At 35.9% G+C, this 25,493-nt stretch overlaps 1 protein-coding gene across 6 annotated transcripts in view; it reads left to right on the plus strand.

The window, feature by feature from the left end:
* Positions 1-25,493, plus strand: part of SLC38A6 (solute carrier family 38 member 6) — a 96,672-nt gene that overhangs the window by 55,795 nt on the left and 15,384 nt on the right. For 2 of the 6 annotated variants that reach the window (XM_055097673.2, XM_034937648.4), the window contains exons 7-16: positions 197-279; positions 763-821; positions 6,333-6,398; positions 6,636-6,689; positions 8,529-8,608; positions 9,266-9,366; positions 13,722-13,846; positions 14,999-15,143; positions 15,253-15,347; positions 15,560-15,840. In XM_055097673.2, the coding sequence (XP_054953648.1) occupies positions 197-279; positions 763-821; positions 6,333-6,398; positions 6,636-6,689; positions 8,529-8,608; positions 9,266-9,366; positions 13,722-13,846; positions 14,999-15,143; positions 15,253-15,347; positions 15,560-15,640 (889 nt within the window). In that variant the 3' untranslated portion in view covers positions 15,641-15,840. Of the gene's footprint in view, positions 1-196; positions 280-762; positions 822-6,332; positions 6,399-6,635; positions 6,690-8,528; positions 8,609-9,265; positions 9,367-13,721; positions 13,847-14,998; positions 15,144-15,217; positions 15,348-15,559; positions 15,841-25,493 lie in introns of those variants that run through there. The other 4 variants (XM_008956983.5, XM_063596082.1, XR_010109763.1 and 1 more) reach the window with 3 other exon arrangements.

A 25,493-nucleotide genomic window follows, 5' to 3' on the forward strand; every position in this document is an offset into this window, starting at 1 on the left:
AATAAGAAAAATAGGATCCCACAAGAACATTTTAATGAAAGGAAGTAGGCTTTTCCTAATGGCTGGTTGTAATGGTTATAACTCTGTGTGTGTGTATGTGTGTGTGTGTGTGTATGTGTGTGTGTGTGTGTGTGTGTGTGTGTGTCAGAACAAACACTGGAGTCCCATGCCTAAAGTAGAACTTTTTTTATAATAGATATTGGTATCTTGATGGACAAACACTACTAATAATCATATGTGTTGGCATTGTGTTCCCTCTTGCACTTCTTCCCAAAATAGGTAAGTCTTTATAGAGCACATTATTTGTTTAGAAAAAGGAAAGAAGGGAGGGAGGGAAAGAGAGACAAATATTAAGGGGCTTTAAAATTTCACAGTACCGCATTTTTGGCAGAAGGATGGTGGTTGTGTATAATTTTAAACTTGGCCTTATTTTAGGTTGTTCAGCCTTCAGCCCTGCCTAGTTAACCTATTACTTGGTTTGCAGTAGTATTTTGTCTGCCCCACTAAAATAAAATCTTTACAGCGGAACATTACAGAGCAGCCTTTCCTTACAGTGTACCATTAGTGGTAAGCCAGTTCCAATTCTGCTGTACAGAGCTACATAAATGATCTGTGACAGATAGTTGGAATGTTGTTATTCTGAACCCTAAGCCCCAGATACCAACCACTATAATAGAAAACATGCCTAAGATGTATAGCTTTAGGTGTACGTTAAAATCGCTTTCCTTATAAATTGCTTTTTATTTTACTGTTATTTTACAGGCTTTCTTGGCTACACAAGTAGTTTATCATTTTTCTTTATGATGTTCTTTGCTCTTGTGGTAAGTTTAAAATATAATACATTGCTTATCTCCTCACTAAAATTGGACTCATTGTGTTAGTCTTTTTTACTTTTAACTGTTTTGTGTTGGGAAGGGTATCTCATTTTATTTCATTGTGTTATTAAAAGCACTTTTGTTCCATTAAATTATTTCCTTCATTGTATCTATTTTGAAGAGGCTTAGCTAGAACAGCATTTCAAATTCAGCATTTCTTGTGGTTAACTAGAGAGGAGAGCGTGCCAATTCTGTTAAAATCTTAGATGGAGTGTAATTCTTTGTGTAGGTGTGTAAATTTATTCCTGTACCATATTGTATGAAGAATCAGTCTGGTTCTAATCTGTAAAATCTGTTTGAGACTAGTCATCTTAATTTTGAAACTTTATTCCATTAATGAAAAAAAAAGAGCTTCTGGTACTACATTGAGGAGATCTAGTAAGAACTGGGTTGACTGAATTCTCCTATTTTGTCTGGTTTATTCAGCATAGATAAATTCTCATAAAAACACTACTACAAATATTTTTCTTCACATGTGGGATATATTCCTTATTTTTTAATTAGCTCATTTTTATTATATAAAAATATCAGATGGTAAATTTAACTTATTTTGATATTATAAAATAATATAAAGATAAGAATTTAAATTTATTTCCTTCTAATTCTTCTAAAACATCTTAACATTCTAAAGATAGTACCTTTGTGTGAAATTTTTTGTCTTTTTTCTTTGTATAGCAGTTTATTCCATAATCAGTATCTAAATGTCAAACCTTAAGTAGAAATAAACATTTTTAACTTTCCAAGAATATACATGTCCAAATGAGCTTTTCATAAGCTTGGTTCAACTCTTCCTTGTTTTTGAAAATGCGTGAAAGAAACAGCCATATGTAAGAGCAGAACAGCACATCAGTAGTTAAGCCATATTAAAGATCCAGATTTCAAAGCTGTCAAAACAACCTAGGGTGCATTTAACTTAGGCTAAGCTATCTTCTGAGACACAGGGATAAAATAACTTTAAATTATTTAAACAAAGTGGAAGTGACCCTGATTTTAGTATATATAAGCATTTATCCTCTATTGAATGCTCTTAAAACTAAAAACATTTAACAGTGTTTACATTTAATCATTTGTTGAATTTAACAACATTAAAATCATTCCTCTTCTTCTCTCCCCAGTTGTCTGACTTATATCTTGCAGATAAGTGAATTGAACATACACTTTGTAGGCTCCATATTGAAAAAGAAAAAAACTAAATATTTCCATCATCATTTGATTGTTGAGAAGTGTGGTTAGAAGTGGCCTACATATGCAAATGAATGTATGGATATTAAAGAGAATCAGTATAGATAACATATTGAATTTTTCTCTCACAGATAATTGGCAATGCAATCATTGCATAGATAGGAGTAATTTAGTTTTCATAGCCAATAGCTTAAAGCAGGTTAAATGTATTGATATGATATGTCTACTGTAGTTTTGTTTCTGTCATGACAGATACTCTTTAATTCAATGCAGATTTCTAATGTAGCAGCCATATGGAAATAATACCCATATTCTACATTCATTGTAATGCCTTATAAACCATCTGCTCAGATTTTTACCTGTGAGCACAGTTTAATCTACAGTGGGGCAATGAAGAATACTCTGTATGCTTTTTTAAATACTCTTTTTAATTGGCATGTTAATTTTATTATTTATTTATTTATTTATTTATTTATTTATTTTGAGACAGAGTTTTGCTCTGTCACCCAGGGTGGAGTGCAGTGGCACGATCTCAGTTCACTGTGACTTACATCTCCTGGGTTCAAGCAATTCTCCTGACTCAGCCTCCCAAGTAGCTGGGATTTCAGGTGCATGCTAATTTTTTTTTTTTTTTTTTTTTTTTTTGTATTTTTAGTAGAGATGGTGTTTCACCATGTTAGCCAGGCAAGTCTTGAACTCCTGACCTCAAGTGATCCACCCACCTCGGCCTCCCAAAGTGCTGGGATTACAGGCGTGAGCCACCGTGCCCAGCCGCCATATTTATTTTAGATTCTCTGAATGTTATCTTTTAAAATACATAGTGGTTAGGAAAAGGAAACGTATATATATTAACCCAGAATTTTGGAAGGATACCAGTTTTTCATTTATTATTTTTGTCAATATGTGTTTGTAAATATGTATAGCATTTATATCACATTTTTAAAAAATCAGTTCAGAAACTATTATTTTCTTATATTCTTTGAATAATATAAACTAAAACCTATATTTTATCTGTTCTCCCAGATCTGTATTTTCATTAAAAAAATTTAACCTAAATTTTTGCCCCCTCTAAAATATTTTGCAATTTTAAAAATAAATTATATCTATGTCTCAGAATGATACCAACAAGATGGATTTACCTTTTTTTGGTAAATTTACTTTTTTTTTGGTGTATTTTAGAGCACAAGCGGATTACCATTCGTTCTAAAAGTTCTATCTTAAGTACAGATTAGTATTCTAAGCAACGTTTTAATAGGTCAGTAATCCAGTTAGACAACTTTTTTTTTTAAGAGACAGAATCTCACTCTCTCCAGTCACCCAGACTGGAGTGCAGTGGCATGATCATAGCTCACTGCAGACTCAAACTGCCGGGCTTAGGTGATTCTTCTGCCTCAGCTTCCTGAATCACTAGAACTACAGCCGCATGCCACCACGCCTGGATAATTTTTTTTTTTTTTTTTTTTTTTTGAGATGGAGTCTCGCTCTGTCACCCAGGCTGGAGTGCAGTGGTGCCATCTCGGCTCACTGCAAGCTCCGCCTCCCAGGTTCACAGCATTCTCTTGCCTCAGCCTCACGAGTAGCTGGAACCATAGGCACCCGCCACCACGCCTGGCTAATTTTTTGTATTTTTAGTAGAGACAGGGTTTGACCGTGTTAGCCAGGATGGTCTCGATCTCCAGACCTCATGATCCGCCCGCCTGGGCCTCCCAAAGTGCTGGGATTACAGGTGTGAGCCACCGCGCCTGGCCAGATAAATTTTTTTTTAAATGTTGGTAGAGACAGAGTCCCATTATGTTGCCCAGGCTAGCCTTGAACTCCTATGTTCAAGCGATCCTCCCACCTTGGCCTCCCAAAGTGCTGAGATTATAGGCGTGAGCCACTGCACTGGCCTGAAATAGAGAATTATTTAAATGGTTTTTAGTCAGAAGCTTTCCTTCTACTGAACACTATGTTAGGCATTTTAGGGTGTGGAAATTTAACCTGGACACTAGTCTTAAGGATCTGTCAATCTAGTGGGGGAGATAAATTTCTTTTCAAACATGGAGAACAGTGTGTGCAATATATAAATAAGTATTGATATATTTGCTTCAGAATAAGAGTCTCAAGAGTTGAGAGGAGAGAAGGCTCACTGAGAGCTAGAGTAAAGAAGGATTTTAGAGGAAATACAACTTGAGTTGAGCCACAAAAGATGCAAAGGGCTTAGAGCAGAGAGAAGGAAGGGAGGCCTTTTGTGCAAGTGAACAAATATTTTTAATACTTAGTCTCCTTTTTCCCTTTGTCATTCCAACCCCAAGACTTACCTTCTTACCAACCTAAGCAAGGACTTCCTGTTAATCTTTCCTCTCTGTTGTTGGGTCTCATTTCACTCCTGTTCTGTACTTCTGCTTTGTGGGACATCATCTCTATCCACCCCATACCACCATGCAGGCTTGGAGTTGGGATGGATCTTTGCAGAGAAATTAGCTGTAGTAACTGAACTGTCTATTAATATAAAATCAGGCTACTTCTTATTTTTTTCAAATTAATAAAAATTAATGATAATATTGCATTTTGGAGCATTGCTTTGAAATATTTTGATTTGAAAGCTTAAGAAATAACAACTGATAAATGAGGCAGCTCACATACAGAGTTTATCAAGGTACCTGGTGCACAGCAAGTCCTCAGTAAATGATTTTTTCTGCCAACACTACCACTGTTAGTTAGGGGAAAATATAAGGAACTGAATTTGGGCCTGTGCGGTGGTTCACGCCTGTAATCCCACACTTTGGGAGCCTGGGACAGGCGGATTACTTGAGCCTAGGAGTTTGAGACCAGCCTGGGCAACATGGCAAAATCTGTTCTCTACAAAAAACACAAAAATTAGCTGGGTGTGATGGCCACGCACCTGTAGTCCCAGGCACTCGGGAGGCTGAGGTGGAAGGATGGTTTGAGCCTGGGAGGTGGAGGTTGCAGTGAACTGAGATTGTGTTACTGCACTCCAGGCTGGGTGACAGAGTGAGACCCTGTCTTAAAAAAAACAAGAAAAGAAACTGAATTTGGAGCAGTTTCACCCTCACCCCATCCTCATCGTTTTTTGTTGTTGTTGTTGTTTTTCTTTGAAAACCTATCAAGATAATGATGGTGAGATTATTGCTTTTGATTTTGTTATTTCCTTTTGGTAAGTTGACCGTTTCATTTTATGTCATATTGAAAACTTACCTAGAAATGTCAAAGCAGCTTGTCTAGTTTATCCTTCTACAGTAATTTTTTTCTTGGTGAGGTTTTTAATTAAGAGTGATTCTTTAGTTCACTCATTAACTTAATCCTAAAAGTATATGTTTTCCTTATATTTGTTTTATCACTGTGTAAAATTTTGATTAAATTAGTCAAAATCCAAAACTAGGTAAATACCAAGTAGGAATAGAAATTGTGTTTACATATTGGTCTCCTACAAAGAACAAATACTTCCTTTATTCTTTCTTGTCCCTTTGTGCACTGGGATTCACCCTGGAGCAAACATTTACAGAGTAATTATGTGCCCTGAAACAACAGCAACAATGGTAATATTGACAGAGCCACAGCTATAGGTCTGATAACAGGATGGCCACAATTAAGAGTAAAAACATGAAACATTTTCATTGATTAATTCTGGGAAACAGCATCCCTCTGGATTTCTTTTAATGTTTTTTTTTAAATTTATTTTTACCAGCTGGAGTTCCCTAGCTATATGCTCTTATTCCAGCCAGCTTTCTCCACATTCACCAAAAATAATTCAGATCTGTAAAAGTAAGGAGGGGCAGCACTTAATGTGTACATCAGAAATCTCTGAGCTCCTCCTGAGTATAAAGTCTGTACTTATTTCTTCCTGTGGCCTTTCCATAAACTGCTGTTAAATGTTTCTCTATTCACTAATACCTACTCTACAAATAACCATATTCCTGTATGACAGTCACTGAAAACATCATGTTCCTGTTTTGAGTTGCACTTAAAAAAAAATGCCTTGATGCTGTTGGAATTTTGAAAGTTGACACAGGAGTACAGGAGTACCCTTAGTCGTTAATGGGGGAGATCTCTACTTAACACCCTGCAGTCTCCAACCGCCTCCCTACCACAGGTGACCATGTTAAATGTTGACCCCATTCTAACCGGGAAAAGTCACAGAAGCAGAGACTCTTCTATTAGCATCTTATTTGATATGGTATGAGATTAATTGAAATGATACTGACCTATTTCAATTCAGTTTCTTATTAATTTTATAAGAAATGATCTGAGTACTGATTCTGTTTACTTTTTTAGGTAATAATTAAAAAATGGTCCATCCCTTGTCCTCTGACATTAAATTATGTAGAGAAAGGCTTCCAGGTAATAGCTTATATTTTCTTTTCAGTTTCTTCCTTTTTATTTTAACTAAAAAGAAAAGAAAGACTAATGATTCTTTTCTGATTGATGAAAAAGTAATGGCTATATTGCATTTTAGAACTTTGTTTTGAAATACTTTCATTTGAAAGCCTAGTAATAATAAATTCATCATTTTTATTGATATATTCTGAAATTTAATGGCTGTTGGTTTCTCTTTTTCCCCTCAATGCTCTTAAACAGATTTCAAATGTTACAGATGATTGTAAGCCAAAGCTCTTTCATTTCTCCAAAGAGGTGTGTAAGTTATTAACAGATACTTTTAGTTGATTTTTCACATTTCAGGTTTTAACAGGTTTGTGTAACAGGGTCTCTTAGGTCTTTGTACCTGTGACTAATTAATTTTCATGAAAGTGCTAAGTATAGGATTGCCTACCAGAAGACTACTATTATTTAACACAGGGTGGCCTATTATGAAACAGCCACCTTTTTTTTTTTTTTTTTTTCCTGGTATGCCTTTAAATGGAGCCTGTTTTAAATGGGCCTCTGCCTGAAAGAACAGATTTACCGAATGTCTGGTCTGGCCAATAAGGTCCTCTGTGTATACCGACTTTCTGTTGCCCTCTGGACTTGTAAAGCTAAGTAGCCAATTATATCAAAAACTCTTCCCCTGTGAGTAGAACCTTGGTCTGTAGCTAAACAGCCTCATCATTGGACTAGGGATTGAGCACTGCCAATATATCTTCTGGCCGACATTCCAAAGTTGAAATTCATGATGCCAGGAGTAGAGACTAGGAGACCAAGTCCCTTTGACTTCCCTAAAAGCCATAGTATACTGGAAATGCCTTTAAGAGCCCCTGAGCATCAGCAGAGGAGACAAGAACTGTGACATGGATGGTCTCTGCTTTACCACTCTAGAAGAGCTCAAAGTCTTCCCTGTTGCTGCAGGCTTATTTGTCTATACTTTCTGACTCTGCTGAAATGCTATTTTGTATAGGTCCCAGATGCTAGAATCCCCCCTGCTCATGTAAAACTCTATTAGTGTAGAATGTTAGCTTGGTTACTCCACCATGCAGAATTTTCCTTTTTATCTCTAGTTTTTAAATGAGAAATATCTCTCTGGTCCCAAAAGGGAGATTACCACATCTTTTACATGGTAAAGACCTCCAGGTGCCTTAAAGATCTAGGTAGGATAATTGACAAGCCAGGAAATTGAGCAATATATGAAACAGAGAATTTGTGAATTAAACTCTCATTTTCCTAGTCCAGCCTCAGGAAACACTACAGCTTCCTCTCTCCTAACCCCCTTCAGATATTTTAAGACTCTAGGCATTATGTCCCAAGATAGGTCTTCATTTCTGGAATTTCTTTTGTTTAAGAGCCTAAAGTTAGTTAAGTGGAAATTTTTTTAGAGCAGAAAGGAGAAAATAGATCACCATTGTCTATTTGGTAAAGATGGTATTTTCACTTAAATGGTAACTTTTTTTGCTTTACTCTGACTCTTAAGTATTCTAATAATAAAAACAAAACAAAACCTTATACTTGTATATTACATTGGATCTCTTAAGAGTTTGTAGGTCTAGAATAAATGATATTCATTCCCATTGAAAGAGATCCTAATCAAAGATGCTGGCAATATTAAAATGTGATTAATATTTTCAGTATTCCCTTGGATTGAGTTCATGAAAGCAGGTTCAAGAGCATTAACTATTAGTGCTGCTTAGAGTAATAAGATACATTTAAATTGTGCGTACATTTAGAAGACAGAGAATTAAAAAAGAACATTTCTAAAATGTTATTTTTATCTCATTTAAATATTATTTATCTTATGTAATTTTTAAAATCTTATCCAGATAATGTAGAAGTAGTGATTGTAGTAAAAGCAGCATGGTATGGGCAGCCAAACAAAAAATATTCTGGCTAGTACAGGCAAGCCCACTATCAAATAAAATATTTGCTGGATCACAAGTGTTTTTCTCTTTTAAAAAAATTCTTATTTTATAAAGAGAAGACTCATTAAAGATGAAATAAATGTAATCAAATTGATTTTTTAAAGAACTGAGTTTGTTGTCAAATGAAATAATGGTTTCAGTAGAGTGGCATTTAATAATTTTGTCTTTTTAAAATTTTTTTCAGAGTGCTTATGCCTTACCAACCATGGCTTTTTCATTTCTCTGCCATACCTCAATATTGCCCATATACTGTGAACTTCAAAGGTACTGTAGAATCCTGGAATATTTTAAATATATTGTGTATCTTTTTACCTCTAAGGCTTTCCGATTGAATGACATCCTCTTTTGTTAATCCTTTCCTCTCATCAGTGGATCCTAAGTGTTAGTTTAAAACAAAACAAACAAGAGTTAGTTCTGTCCAAGTTAAGAATGTTTCCTAGAAGTGTAATCTTTGAGGCTGGGCACAGTGGCTCACGCCTGTAATCCCAGCACTTTGGGAGGCCGAGGCAGGTGGGTCACCTGAGGTCAGGAGTTCAAGACCAGCCTGGCCAACATGGTGAAACCTCGTCTCTACTAAAAATACAAAAAAAATAGCCGGACGTGGTGGCAGGCACCTGTAATCCCAGCTACTTGTGAGGCTGAGGCAGGAGAATCGCTTGAACCCAGGAGGTGGAGGTTACAGTGAGCTGAGATCACACTACTGTATTCCAGCCTGGGCGACAGAGCGAGACTCTGTCTCAAAAAAAAAAAAAAGGAAGAAGTGTAATCTTTGTGTACTAATTTCAAATGAGGACTTCTAGTGTATAGTTATTGATGGAGTTGTTCTTGAATGAGGAATTCTCTCGACCAGCTTAGGACATACTTGCTTCTTTACATATAATTCAGATCACTTATTCTACCTTTGTCATTTTTGTCTTTTAGTCCTTCAAAGAAAAGAATGCAGAATGTTACCAATACAGCAATTGCTTTAAGTTTTCTCATTTATTTTATATCTGCACTCTTTGGGTACCTCACTTTTTATGGTAAGTACATTTTAAAATTATAGATGACAAAATAATAGTTACATAGATGGCCTCACGCCAATGTATAGACTTTACTTATGCCTTTTATTACTAAGTTAATTTGCTCAGGTCACCAAATTACAATGCAGTACTGTGGTGGCTCTTGAGGCCTAAACAATTGGATTATCTTTCTTTTAGAAAGGTAGTTCAGGTTTAAGATTAATGACTTCTTATGAAAATTTTCTTAAACACTTAAGTAAAACTTCAGGCTTAGGGACATGATTCTTTCTATAAGAAAAAACGTGCAATTTTAATGATTCTGTTTTTCTTAAATTTTGAATTCAATATATTAGTCTAATTCAGAAGTGTGGGGGTTGGGTGAGTCAGTCATCTTAATTGCAAAAGAACAAGTTGAGAAAGGAAAGGGTTTTACACGGAACTATACCTGTATACTTAGATGTCAGACATCTCTGCCTTCAGATCTAATTATCACAGGATTCAGCAGATGTGCATTCTATGATGCACCATGACCTTCCTCCTTAATTATTTTTACAGGTTCTTTTAAATTTATGCAACAAAAATAAAATTGTGTTTTATTTCTTTTGCAAAAACTGTCTGCTTTGTATGTTGACTTTTTTTCCTCTTCTGATAAGAACCTCAAGAAAAAGTAAGGTTCTGTGTACACCATCAGGAAAAGCATTATTTCCAATGTGAGCATGGTGCCCTGCTAGAGACGCTACAAAGAAAGTTAAAACAGATTGTCAAGCTTTTCTGATCATTATTAATAAAACAAAATTACTTAAATATATAAACTTTATTTTTGGATGTTGGGTTTGTTAGTTTTTATACAGACTTGAACTCAATAAGACTTTTCTGTGTCAATAAGATACTGTAACAGGATCTCTTGGGATCCAAAAATATTTTGTATAGTGGAATAGCTATATATTTCTTTTATTAAAATTGCTACCTGGCACAAACACTATTATATTTAGGGATCTTCAGCAATAAGAAAAAGTCCAAAAAAACTGACCTCCTTCTTCTCCCTATGGATAAATAGAACTATCTGGAAGAAACCTCAGATGGCTTGCCAATATCCAGGCTGGCTGAGAAATTGTTACATGAATCACCATTAGGTGCTTAGAAACTGTATTAAATTGTAGCTGTATTAGATTGAAAGGGATGTGGAGGAAGGATGGAAGCTAATACATTTATTGAGCTAACATTTAAGACAGTGTCAGGTATTTTATATATACTCCCTAACTTAATCCTTATAACAATTCTGCAAGCTCAGTGTAGGTTCATTTAGGTTGAGTAATTAGACCAGATACTTGAAGCCAGTTAATAGTGGAATTGGGATTTGAATCTAGTTTTGTCTCTCTCCAAAGCCAATGCCTTTATTACTGTGTTGTCTACTCAGAAATTGTGCTATAGAAGCCAGATTTCCTTTATTCCAAGTTTTTGTTAAGGTGATCTTTTAGAAAAATATGACTCACTTAAGCTCTAGGCATCCATCTATGTATGTGTCTATGTATAATCTATCTTTCTAACATTATTGCTTGAACACAAAGGCTAAAGGTTTTCATCATGTAGATGGCATGTTTCCTAGACAGGGATTTGTCTAATATCAAGTAAAACCATTATGTTGTCTCTGATTTAATCCCTTCTCCACCAATGCAAATTCTTCAGAGTATGCAAATTTTATATAATAGAGAAATACACATCTAAGAAAATCACATGGTAGGTAGGTATATGATTGATTAATAGGTAGGTAGGTAGGCAGATAGATGGGTGGATGAATAGATGATAGATTAGATAGATAGATAGATAGATAGATAGATAGATAGATACATACATACATACATACACACATACATAGATACATAGATAGATACATAGATAGATAAATAGAATAAATGATACAAAAGTAGTAAGTTCTTCTCCAAAGACAGAAGAGGCAGATATTGATTTGCTCTTGGATTGTGAATCATAACCAACAAAAACCTTTGATCATATCTTTCTATCAGGATAACAGGAGCTTTGTGTCATAGGAAGAAATTGCTGGTTGAACCTGAGATCTTATAAGGGCTAGCCTCAACTTAAGGCTTCCAATTCATTTTACAGATGAACAACTAAAGCCCAGAGAGGTGAAGTGACCTGTCACAGAATTAAAGGCAGGTTTCCTGAATACTAATCCAGTGTTATTTCTGCTACTTTGTGATAATCTTTGTAAACTTAATACCCTGTTTGACAGTGTGTATTAAACAGGACAGCCTCCTGACTTCAATGGCATATATAACTTACAGAGATCACCATTAGGCCCTTTCTGAGATTTGTAGAGATTTGTCTGAATCTGAGGAGGCATGCACCACTCTATCCCTCACATATGTTATGGCTCAGTTAAGAACACAGAGTGACTGGCTCAGAAGAAGTGTTTTCATCCTGGGAAAGTAGAAAGTGGACATGTGACATCTATTTTGAATTTGTAATGAATCTAGTTCTTCAAGATTCAGGAGCTGCTTTGGATCCTTTTATCCAGAGCTCCTAAAGTTTAATTTCTAAATTTGTCAGATTAAAGGGACTTATAGATATGTACCTAGATTAATGATACTTGCTCTGATTACAGCTGTGAAAGGAAGAGAAAAGGGTTCCTCTGGTGAGCCAGGCCAGTGCCCAAATGTTGCGTAATAACCAGGCCATTTAAAAAGTCTTTGAGGTTGTTAAGCAAGAAGTGTTAATAGCTCATTTTATGATTCAGAAAATGGAAATAAAATAGTTTGCCATATTTCTCCAAAGACTCACAAGTATCTCACAGATTTGGAAATAGAATCCAGATTTCCTGGCTTTTCTTAGTCTCCTACTTAGTCCAAATCCCACATTGTGTAAAGTATGTTTTTGATACTTTGGACAATTCATTTCTCTCCTGTTTCCATTATCACTAGTCTAGTTCAGATTCTCTTTACCTCTCAGTGATTGTAACAGTAGCTGTTATGCCTGTTTGGGGTCTCTTTTTCTTCCAATCCGTACTCCTGCTTAGTTCAGATCATAATACACTGTTCTTTGTAAGTCATTATTGCATTTCTGTGGCCTACCAGGTTGAGGCCACATCTCATGCAGAACTGTATTACTAGGTCTGAACTGCATTTCCAGCCCCATCACCCACACACTGTTTCATCCACTGTAGTACTTACTAGACCACTTATTTTCTCAGATGCACATTCCCTTTGCTTTGTTTGTGCTGCTCCTTGCTTCTAGAGAATCTCTTCCCCCACATCTTTGAACATCAGCACACATTCATTGACTCATGTAATGTTCTCAGTAACCCTATAGTTTAGTATATGGCCATCCCCATTTTAAAGATGTAGGAACTGAGAGACTCAGTGTAAGTTGCTAGTTACTGGTGGGATTTGAACATGTTCTGTGTCATCACAGTTTAGAATCTCCATAGCTCTTGTTTAGAACTCTCTGGCCACTTACATGTGTATATCACACTTTCTATCATAGCTATGTGTATTCATCTCATCTCTTCCTAAAGTTCCCTGAGAACAGAGGTATGTTTCCTTTTGTTTTTGGTTTCCCTCAAAGTATCCTTTCTGAAACACTCTCAAATTAAAAAGCACCATTCTATTTTAAGTACAAACTGATATTTTCCCACAAAACACTGATATCCAGTGTTTCTGAGCACCCTCAGTCTTCTTTCCCCTTGTCTGGGTTGAGGTTAGGGAGACATTGTGAGAATGCAAGAACGCTGTGGAGCAAAGCTTGGTCGGCATGTATAAATCCTATTGCTGACCACCACACACTGGCCTACTAAGTAAGACATTTCCCTAACACTTCTCTTTTTTTCGTAAAACATGAATCCACAGATGAAATGTAACATGCACCAAACTCTGAGATTCTAGAAAACGTTGTGGTATTGAGGAAAAGATGCTGGCTCTAGCACCAAAAAGAAGTAGGTGTATGGCACGGCCGCTTTGTGTTATGTGATCTTAGGCAAATCATTTAACACTTTTGGACCTACCTGGGGTTATCATGGGGACTAAATTCAACAACACGTGTGAAAGCACTTTATAAACAAACAGCACAAATGTTCAAACCCTTAGATTATGGAAAAGTTCCAAAGAGATAATTTAGTATACATATTCATTGTCATAATTTGAGAGGTTCTGCTTATTCTGGTTTTTATTAAAGGAAAAAGGGTGTTAGGTTTCAAGAAGATATTTAATTAATGTCTCTGTGTTTCATAGGCTAGGGGAAAGGCCAGGATTTGGTAATGGGAATCTAAAATCTGTTACCATCCATTAGTGCAAAGGAAAACAATTTTGTTACTATTGATACCTTAGTACTTTATAATGTGATCCTTATTATTTTATTTACAGACAAAGTGGAGTCAGAATTACTAAAAGGTTATAGTAAATACTTATCACATGATGTTGTTGTCATGACTGTGAAGTTATGCATACTATTTGCTGTGCTTTTGACAGTCCCTCTAATCCACTTCCCTGTAAGTACTCTTAAAGGGTTTTGTTGCCTAGTATAGACGCTTCCTAATAGGGGAACACTAATTCTTTGCAGAATAGAATGTTTGAATCACATCTAGTCTTGTATATCTTATTCACTTGTCAAGTAATTGATCAAAGACTTCATACTTGCATATGGCCCCATAAAAGCATAAAAATAACAGTGAGCCACTAAGCTAATTTGTGCTTTTTGAGATTTAGTTTAGATTTACATTCTCCCACAGCATTGTTTCCAATTTAGAAACTATAGTTCTTCTAAAGTTTTGGGTTTTTCCCCCCTTTAATTCTGTATTCTGTTTTCAAAAAAATGTGCATGAAGAGGAAAAAGTCAAGTCAGGAAAAATAAGCTCCTTCTGGGTTTATTGTAAATTTATTTTCACATAAGCATCCTAGTTCAATCTTGGTGAAAATATTTTATTTGCTCTAGAATTGTAATTTAAGGGGCAAAACAGATTTTCATTGCATCTGGTTGCTATACTTAAGAATCTTAAGAATTTCTGAGAAAATGGGAACAAAGGCTTTGGGTATAAATGCATCTGCATGGATGTCTTGAATCTCTAATGCTGAGTTTTGTAAGAGCTGGGGCTTCAAGCCTCCTCCCTGTGTGGGCTGCAGTGCCAAGATTACAGCAGGGACTGGATAAATTTTTTGGCATGTGACTGCCTGCTGTGCTCTTAGCAATGGGAAGTGTAGTGAACTATTTTTTCATATTTACAGGCTGTGAAACATATAATATAAAATAAAATAGTAAGTGGTATTTCTTTCCCATGGCATGATTTCTTTTTCTATTATAAATTGTCTGTTTTTTTAATCTGTTGCATTTAATGAAAATGATTCTTTGAGACTTTTTTCATATTTTTATTGTTGGTAATTTAAAAAATTATGCAACCTAAAAAAATTGCATGTGAAAATTTTTTCTAGCATTAAAGCTAAGTATTTTTATGAAGCTTACGCAGAAATTAGTATATAAACAATTTATGTGTATAAATACTTTATAATAATAGTTTATGCTGTATTTTTGAAATCTAAATGATGTAGGAGGCAAAAATATCATGGTTGTTGTATATGTTTCTCTCAGCAAATATTTGGACTTTGACATTTCCTCTTTGCTATATGTTTATTTTTCTGTAATACAGGCCAGAAAAGCTGTAACAATGATGTTTTTCTCCAATTTTCCATTCTCATGGATTCGCCATTTTTTGATCACTCTAGCACTCAATATTATCATCGTTTTACTTGCAATATATGTTCCTGACATTAGAAATGTATTTGGTGTAGTTGGTAAGTTTTCTGTTTCAAAAAGTTCACATAATAAAATTGATAAAATTGCTACCCAGCCTCACATCTGAATCCAGCAATATCCTCTCTTTTTTTTCCCTCCAATTTAAAGGTGCCAGTACATCAACATGTTTGATTTTTATATTCCCAGGACTATTTTATCTTAAACTTAGCAGAGAGGATTTTCTCTCATGGAAAAAGTTTGGGGTAGGTTGTTTTTGTTTCTTTCTTTCAAGACTTCTATTTTAAGAAATAGTTTGTCAGTTTATATTATTTTACCTGCATCAAGAAAGTCAATATATTTTAAAATATAGAATACATTATTGCAGAGAGTAGAGATTTAACAAATAATCTAATTGTATTTTTTATCTTTTTTCTTTTATCTTTCTTATCTTTTATCTTTTTTCTTATTTCCACAGGCATTCGTTTTGCTCATCTTTGGAATTTCGGTTGGGAATTTTAGTTTAGCACTCATCATTTTTGATTGGATTAATAAATAAAAGAAATATTTTCCTACTTCTTACAAGAATAATATACCCCTAGATGCAAGAATGAATTATTCCGGAAGACACCCTGGATGAAAAATAACATTTTAATAAAAATTATTAACAGAAAAGCAGAACAAAATGCAGTGGGTATGGGGAAGTAAGAGTGTGGCAGTTTTAATCAAAAAAAGAAACAAACTCGAAATGCTCTTAAATATATTGGGTTGATCCTTTGTTTTTTAAATTAATATTTTTATGGTAGTTTTATGTTTGCAGAAATACTGAACAGAAAGTACAGAGTTCACATATACCTTTTTACCCCAACATACAGTTTCCCCTATTATTAACTCTTGCATTCATGTGGTACATTTGTTACATTTGATGAACCAATATTAACTATTATTATTAACTAAAGTTCATAGTTTACCTTAGGTTTCATTCTTGGCAGCCACTAGCAACCACTGATTTTTTTTTAACTTTTATTTTAGGTTCAAGGGTACATGTGAAAGCTTGTTACATAGGTAAACTCGTGTCACGGGAGTTTGTTATACAGATTATTTCATCTCCCAGGTATTAAACCCAGTACTCATTAGTTACCTTTTCTGCTCCTCTCCCTCCTCCCACCCTCTACCCACCAGCCCCAGTTGTTTTTTTCTTTGTGTTCATAAGTTCTTACTATTTAGCTCTCACGTATAAGTGAAGACATGCAATATTTGGTTTTCTTTTCCTGTGTGTGTTTGCTAAGGATAAAAGCCTCCACCTCCATCCATGTTCCTGCAAAAGACATGATCTTATTTTTTATGGTTGCATAGTATTCCATGGTATATATATATATATATATATATATATATATACCATATTTTCTTTATCCAGTCTGTCATTGATGGGTATATAGGGTGATTCCATGTCTTTGCTATTGTGAATAGTGCTACAGTGAACATTTGCGTGCATGTGTCTTTATGGTAGAATAATTTATGTTCCTTGGGGTATATACTCAGTAATGGGATTGCTGGGATGAATGTTAGTTTTGCTTTTAGCTCTTTGAGGAATCACCGTAGTGCTTCCACGATTGTTGAACTAATTTACACTCCCACCAAAAGTGTATGAGTGTTCCCTTTTGTCCACAACCTCACCAGCATGTTATTTTTTGACTTTTTATTACTAGCCATTCTGACTGATGGGAGATGATAATCTCCTTGTGGTTTTGATTTGCATTTCTCTAATGATCAGTGCTACTGAGCTTTTTTATGTGCTTGTTGGCAGCATGTATGTATGTCTTCTTTTGAGAAGTGTCTGTTCATGTCCTTTGCCCACTTTTTAATGGGGTGGTTTTTCTCTTGTAAATTTGTTCAAGTTCCTCATAGATGCCGGATATTAGACCTTCGTCGGATGTATAGTTTGCACATATTTTCTCCTGTTCTGTAGGCTGTTTGGTTTTTTTTGCTGTGCAGAAGCTCTTAAGTTTAATTAGATCTCATTTGTCAGTTAATTTTTGCTTTTGTTGCAATTGCTTGGTGCCTTTGTCATGAAATCTTTGCCCATTCCTATGTCTGGGATGGTATTGCCTAGGTTGTCTTCCAGGGTTTTTAAAGTTTTGGGTTTTACATTTAAGTCTGTAATCCATCTTGAGTTGATTTTTATATATGGTATAAGGAAAGGGTACAGCTTCAATCTTCTGCATATGGCTAGCCAGTCATTCCAGCACCATTTATTGAATAGTGAGTCTTTTCCCCATTGCTTGTTTCTTTCAGCTTTGTTGAAGATCAGATGGTCATAGGTGTGTGGCCTTATTTCTGGGTTCTCTATACTGTTCCATTGGTCTATGTGCCTGTTTTTATACCACTGTCATGCAGTTTTAGTTCCTGTAGTCCTGTAGTATAGTTTGAAGTGGGTTAATGTGATGCCTCCAGCTTTGTTCTTTTTGCTTAGGATTGCCTTGGCTATTCAGGCCCTTTTTTGGTTCCATATGAATTTTAAAATAGTTTTATCTAGTTCTGTGAAGAATGTCATTGGTAGTTTTATAGGAATAGCATTGAATCTGTAAATTGCTTTAGCCAATATGGCCATTTTAATGATAATGATTCTTCCTATCCATGAGCATGGAATGTTTTTTCATTTGTTTGTGTCTTCTCTGATTTATTTAAGCAGTGTTTTATAATTCTCATTGTAGAAATCTTTCACCTCCCTGGTTAGCTGTATTCCTAGGTATTTTATTCTTTTTGTGGCAATTGTGAATGGGATTGTCTGATTTGGCTCTCAGTTTGGTTATTGGTAGTGTATAGGAATGCTAGTAATTTTTGTACGTTGATTTTATATCCTGAAACTTTGCCGAAGTTATCAGCTCAAGGAGCTTTTGGGTGGAGACCATTCTAGATATAGAATCATGTCATCTGCAAACAGAGATAGTTTGACTTCCTCTCTTCCTATTTGGATGTCCTTTCTTTCTTTCTCTTGCCTGACTGCTCTGGCTAGGATTTCCAATACTGTGTTGAATAGGAGTGGTGAGAGAGGGTATCCTCGTCTTAATGCCAGTTTTCAAGGGAAATGCTTCCAGGTTTTATCTATTCAGTATAATGTTGGCCATGAGTTTGTCATGGATGCCTCTTATTATTTTGAGGTATGTTCCTACAATACCTAGTTTGTTGAGAGTTTTTAACATGAAGCGGTGTTGAATTTTATCAGAAGCCTTTTTTGCACCTATTGAGATGATCATGTGGTTTTTGTCTTTAGTTCTGTTTATGTGATGAATCACATTTATTGATTTGCATATGTTGAACCAACCTTGCATCCCATATAAGTGTACTTGATCATGGTGGATTAACTTTTAATGTGTTGCTGGATTCAGTTTGCAAGTATTTTGTTGAGGATTTTTGCATCGATGTTCATCAAAGATATTGACCTGAAGTTTTCTTTTTTTATTGTGTCTCTGTCATGTTTTAGTATCAAGGTGATGCTGGCCTCATAGAATGAGTTGAAGAGGAGTCCCTTCTCCTCAATTTTTTTGGAGTAGTTTCTGTAGGAATAGTACCTGCTCGTCTTTGTACATTTCCCCTGATCATTTTACTGTCTCCATAGTTTTGTCTTTTCCAAAATGTCATATAGTTGCAATCATATAGTATGTAGCATTTTCAGACTGCCTTATTTCATTTAGCAATATGCAATTAAGTTTCTTCTATGTCTTTTTGTGGCTTAATAGCTCCTTTCTTTGTAGCACTGAATAGTATTCCATTGTATGGATGTACCACAGTTTGTTTATCCATTCACCTGTTGAAAGGTCTCTTGGTTGCTTCCAAGTCTTTGCAATTACAAATAAAGCTGCTCTAAGCATTCGTGTGCAGGTTTTTTTGTTTTGTTTTGTTTTGAGACAGAGTCTTACTCTGTAACCCATGCTGGAGTGCAATGGCGTGATCTCGGCTCACTGCAGCCTCCACCTCCCGGGTTCAAGCAATTCTCATGCCTCAGCCTCCCCAGTAGCTGGGATTACAGGCACCCACCACTATGCCTGGCTAATTTTTTCTATTTTTAGTAGAGATGAGGTTTTACCATGTTGGCCAGGCTGGTCTTGTACTCCTGACCTCAGGTGATCCATCCACCTCGACCTCCCAAAGTGCTGGGCATGAGCCACCATGCCCAGCCCCTGTGTAGGTTTTTATGTAGACATAATTTGCAGCTTATTTGGGTAAATACCATGGAGCACAGTTCCTACACTGTATGGTAAGAATATATTTAGTTTTATGAGAAATTGCCAAACTACCTTCCAAAATGGCTGTAACATTTTATATTCCAGAGAGCAGTAAATTAGAGTTTCTGTTGTCTTACATCCTCACCAGCATTTGGTGGTGTTAGTGTTTTAGATTTTCACCATTCTAATTGGCATGTAGTGGTATCTCGTTGTTTTAGTTTGCAGTTCCCTAATATGATATTGAGCATCTTTTCATATGCATATTTGCCATCTGTTTATTTTCTTTGGTAAAGTATCTGTTTAGCTCAACTCTCTTTTGCCTTTTTTTTTTTTAAATACTGGGTCTTGCTATGTTGCCCCGACTGGATTTAAATTCCTGGGCTCAAGTGATCCCAGTGCCTCAGCATACTGAGTAGCTGGGACTGCAGGCACATACCACCATTTTTTAATTGTTTTCTCATTGTTGACTTTTAAGCATTCTTTTTAGATTTTATATTTCTGGGGTTTTGTTTTGTTTTTTTGAGACAGAGTCTCACTTCTGTCACCCAGGCTGGAGTGCAGTGGTGTAATCTCGGCTCACTGCAACCTCTACCTCCTGGGTTCAAGCAATTCTAGTGCCTCAGCCTCCTGCATAGCTGGAATTACAGGCGCACGCCACCACACCCAGCTAATTTTTGTATTTTTAGTAGATAGGGTTTCGCCATGTTGGCCAGGCTGGTCGCAAACTCCTGACCTCAAGTGATCTGCCCGCCTCAGCCTCCCAAAGTGCTGAGATTACAGGCGTGAGCTACCATGCCCAGCCAATTTCTGTTCTTTATATGTGTTTTGCAAAGATTTTTTTTCCCCCATTTTGTGGCTTGCTGTTTTATTCTCTTAACAGTGTCTTTCAAAGAGCAGAAGTGTTTAAATGTTCTTAAATATATTGGGTCAATCTTTTGTTTGTTTGTTTTAAGAAATCAGTGTATTAAATTTATATACAAAATTGATTCTTAGCTATGTTTTAATTTTGTTAGCATCAGTCACTAATAACAAAACTGAGATTGTTCTACTTGGTAGAATTTAGAGGGATTTTGCCCTCCCTCTAAATCCTATCTAAAAACTTTTATAACTTTCCTCTTCTGTTCATTATGAGATAGACCTGTGATGACTGCCTGTGTACTTCAAAGTCCTTTCTCTGAGTTTTCTTAGTTGGTCACTAAAACAGGCAACATTCTACTTGGCAGAGACAAAATGTTGATCATTTCTATAATATTTTGTTTGGAGGTTATAAATCATTGCAGCTTCTCATTGACATGGCTTATTTCAGGTTAGGAACCAGAACTTAGGGCTCTCCTCCCATGAAATTCTACTAAAGCCAGGGTGTATCAGTAAAAATGTAATCCTACCCCAGTACACATGTAAAGTAGAGAATTGCATGCAAAGTGCCGGTTTTCATATATGGAAATACACTCTTTTGCAGGTGCACCTTTGCTTCTCACTTAGGAAATAAGCCGAAAAATTGACAACTGAGCTTCTCTTTTGAGAAGATCGAGATACTTATTTAGCAACTGGAGAACAGTGTAGTGTAATGGTAAAAGACCAAGCTCTTGGGTTAGAAAGACTTGGATTCAAGTCTCAGTGTAAGGCACACTACGTAACCTCTATAAGCCTCCATGTTCACATCTGTAAAATGGAGTTAATGCCTATTATACAGGGTCATATTGATAGAATTAAATGCTCTGTATAAATTAGGTGCAGACCAAAACAGACTCTTTTGATAGATTAAATGTTTATCCCCTTTGTCCATTCCCTTATCTGGACCAATGAAATGAGTTTGCTTTCCACTAAGGACATGGAAACATACCTTGAATTTCTTCATCTTGCGTGACAATTATTTTCATAATCTTTCTCTAGCCTTCACTCACAGGGGAACTGGCCCCAGGTGCACGTTTTGAGTGCTTTCCCACAGTTTACCTCAGCTGTACTCTCCTACTAATAATGCCTTCCTGAAACTAGGCACTTAGAATGGTCCCAGGCCACAGCCAGACATGGCCTCCCATGTGGCTTCAGGTCAGCCAGAGCCAGTCAATCCGATATCCTACTACTCGTACCCTCTTTTTCTGTTTATGACATTATGGATCCAAATACAGATAGGTGTGCAGCTACTTAAATAAGTCTAACTCCAGTAATACCAAAATAACCCTAAATCTGCAACAGATGCAAGGATGCCCCCTGGGGGCAATTGTTAAGTGTGATGACAGCTGGGCATCAATTAATACATTTGTCACCTGCTCATGAGATAGGATCATGGGAGGTTTGGCAAAGGGACAGTCTGTTGAACACTCTGCACAAAACTTAGTAGCAAGAAAAATTATTTGTGCAGGTATTCATTTTTATTTTACTTTAATGTTCTGCCTTATCTAGTTGCCTGTTTTGAGTCACAACTTTCTCTGTGCATTTAGATGAGGTTAATAAGATGGCTGGTGAGAGCAGTGCCCCCTTCAACCAAGATTACCAAAAAAAACCTTGTTCAAGTGCCCCTCAGAATTTTTCCTGGGAAATATGGGCCTTCTCATTATGGGCTTAATGTTCATAATTTATTAGGTAATAACTATTTAAAATAAAACTAAGTAAAGCAGAAAATATATACTTTTCTAACATTTGGAGACTTGTTTGCTAAATTAAAAGACGAAGTGCCAAGACTATAAATTACTTTCGTATGTTGAGGGTGAATGTTTAAATTGTACTTTTTTATTTTTAACAGAATGTTTACTCATGAGCTTAGCATTTAAATGGTTAAAACAAGGCTTTGAAGTTAACACTCCATTAAGATGAATGGGGGTAATTCACACCTCTGCTGGTGCTATATTATTTCAGTCTGGTTGCAGAGAAAACAAGACAGCAGTAGGTTGATTTACTGTGTGAAGGCCCTTTAAACACCCAAGGTCTGGAAATCTGGGGTGTGTGTGTGTGTGTGTGTGTGTGTGTGTGTATGTGTGTATGTGTGTGTGCTTTTCCATCTAGAAGCAGGATCTGAAATTCAATACAATCTAGGTATAGAATCGAGGTCTTGAAAATACTAAAGATTCTCTACTATCCAGCAATTCCATATCTGGCATTTGATGGGTAGCACGTTACTAGATCAACCCATCCTCTCTGGCTTTGTTTGCTACTGTACTGTAGTGTTTCTTCCTACCACAGCATTTTTTAAACTTCAGCTTAGTATACTGGTAAATCCATCAGTGGAAAAGCAGAAACGAATTATCCATTTTCCGGTGAACTTTGTATATGCCTTCAGATGGGTTATGAGCTAAGCATTGGTCTTCATGTGCTCCCTTTTAAAACATTTTCATCTTTGCAAAATCTCCTGTTCTATATTTACCTACATATAAAGCATCTACCTTTAAGAACTTTACAATTTTTTCTCATATCCCTGGGGTAGTGAAGTAAGCAGAGATCAGTTGAAAAAGAGACATTTCTTTCTCAATGTGTCCTTTAAACCAGTTCTATATTGTATTTGAAATGTGTATTCCACCCATTGGTGGAAGTGCTACAGCCATTTGACCCTAAAATGATTCATTTTAGGGCCTGGGAATAAGGTTATCTTAACACAAATGAAATGGCAAACACTGTATAAGATGTTAATGAGTTTGGAAGATCTCTCTTTAAGGTAAACAGATTTTTCTCTTCTCTCTTCTCTGTCCTGCATGTTTGCAGGCTCAGGTTACTGGGTAATCTGTGGGTGGCTAGGTGTGGAGAGTACTTCCACTCTGGCTGGCTGTAGTGCTGACGCTGCCAATACAGTATATACAGAGAGAAAATAGATGCTAGAAACAGAGGGACTCAAACTGAATTAATTTTAACCTGTTTTTCTTTTCGGCATGTTAACAGCTCTCTGTGGCTGTGTTAGAATTAGCCCTATGTTAAACATACTTTACTTCCTGCAAATTTTTCTCCCTAGATTTTAGGTGTCATAATTTTTGACCTTAGAACATTTCAGAATCTTTTTATTGTACTGAGAAATTTGTTTTTTAAAAAACTCAAATACACAATTTATTCTTCTGATAATCTTCCTGTATTTTTTCCATAAGGAGGTAGGAAAAGTAGGAAACAAAATTTTGATGGAGGATGAATAAAGATATTGCGGACATGGTTTCTTTATTGCAATCAGAATCCTTTCTGTTTGTCACCCTTCCTAAACAATCTGATAAATGTGTTTACTATCACAGTAATCTGTTGTCCTGCTTTGCCAAGCTGTCAGTCAGGACAAGCAATTATAAGGAACAGGAAGACTCATCTTGGCTGATGGCCAGGTGGGCAGGTGGGAATAAGAGGTTTATTCACCTGTGGTACAAAGTAAATGGGTAGAAAGGAAAATTGAGTTGCCAGGGAGAAAAAAAAAAAACAGATGGATGAAAAGACATTGTAATGGGATGCTATAAAGAAAAAGACTTGCAGTGAAATGTTTCTCACTTGTTTGAGTGTACAGGCATCCCTTGGGGGATTGGTTCCAGGATCTCCCTCATATACCAAAATCCATGCACATTCAAGTCCTGCTGCAGAACCACATATACAAAACATCAGCCCTGTGTAAACATGCGCAGATTTTGCATCCTGAAAATACTATATTTTTTAATCCATATTTGATTGAAAAAAGTCAACTGTTAGTGAACCCGTGCAGTTGAAACCCATGTTGTTCAAGAGTCAACTGTGTATATATTTTATCTAGTGTTCATCAGTGGACAGATACACAACACAAGCAAAAGGGCTGGCTAATTCATTCAGCAAATTCTTAGCACATATTATGTCCTAGAAGTTGAGCTAGTCCCAAGGTCATGAAACTATGTAAGACATACATACGTCTTGCTTGAAAAAAGTTCAGATACAACTTTTATTTTTCTGACTGAACATTTTCAGACCAACTTGATAAGTGAAATTGCTTAAATGAAAAATTATACATGTATTTTTAATATATACATATGTTTTTAAAAAAAGATTTTGGAGTCAAAATTACCTGTGTTCGAATCCCAGCTTCTGTCTCTTTCTATATCTTTTTAATTTTGGACAAGTTACTATTCTCTGAACTTACTGAAGACTCAATATTTGACTGGGTTTTCTCTCAACCAGAGGAAACTCTCCTTCAAGTGAGATTACATATTTGGGAAAAACTCGAGTAAGCCGTTAAGCATTGAATATACGTACACTTTTATTACTTTACTGTCCCTCAAATCACATAACTTCCAACCATGTTGTCTCTTCTCCCGTCTCTGCTTCAGACATTTAGTCAGCAGCCTGACTAGAAAACGGTATTCTAGAAATATCCTGACCAATGCATTTATTTTCACTACTGATGTATTTTTCCCCAGAAAAAGTAATTCTTGTAGTTTTGTAGTAAATATTATCCACATATTTTGACTTTACATCAGCATTTTTAGCAATGACATTACACTTTTGGCTTATAAAGTATGTGGTCAGAAAAGCTGCAGGCCTTTTTTAGGTAAATTACCCAGGTTTCTAGAACCCTGTACTTGTGCTCTTGATTTACATTTTTTAAATGTGAGGGAATATACATGCACACACACATATATATATATACATGTGTATAGGTACACATATACATACATACATATGTATCTGTTATCTATGTGTTAAATTTCATCCTGTTAGCTTCAGTGCACCACTTAAGCAGTTGAAATCTTTTTTTTGAATCTTTGATTCTAGTGCATCAGTCACCATTCCCTGCTTTTGTGACATTCTTCATCATACTTACATTTTTTCATCCCATTCACAGATAAAAATGTTAAATGAGACAAGACTAACCAGAGGGCCCTGCAGCCCACCGCTATCAGTATTTCTCTTGAGTTGTTATTAGTCTATACTTTGGATGAAGTTGTTAATATTCCTGTAGTGTCATCTAACCTGCATTTCCTCACTTCCCTTGGAAGTGACCCCCAAATCAGTGGGTACAGCCTAAACTCCTATCTGTTTTCTGTATTTCTAGTTGCTTCAGAACATTTCTGCTTGGGGGCTCCACAATGACTTCAAACTTAACATGTCCAAATCCATTCCTCACTACAGTTTTCTCATATCTGTCAGCAGCCCCTGTTTTCATCCAACATCCCAACTGGCTTTCTTGCTTCCATTCCTGCTACCTACAGTCCACTTTCATACTGCAAAGTAGTTGTTTAAAAATTCAAATCAGATTAT

Source organism: Pan paniscus, chromosome 15 (genome assembly GCF_029289425.2).
Source record: "Pan paniscus chromosome 15, NHGRI_mPanPan1-v2.0_pri, whole genome shotgun sequence".
NCBI classification, from domain to species: domain Eukaryota; kingdom Metazoa; phylum Chordata; class Mammalia; order Primates; family Hominidae; genus Pan; species Pan paniscus.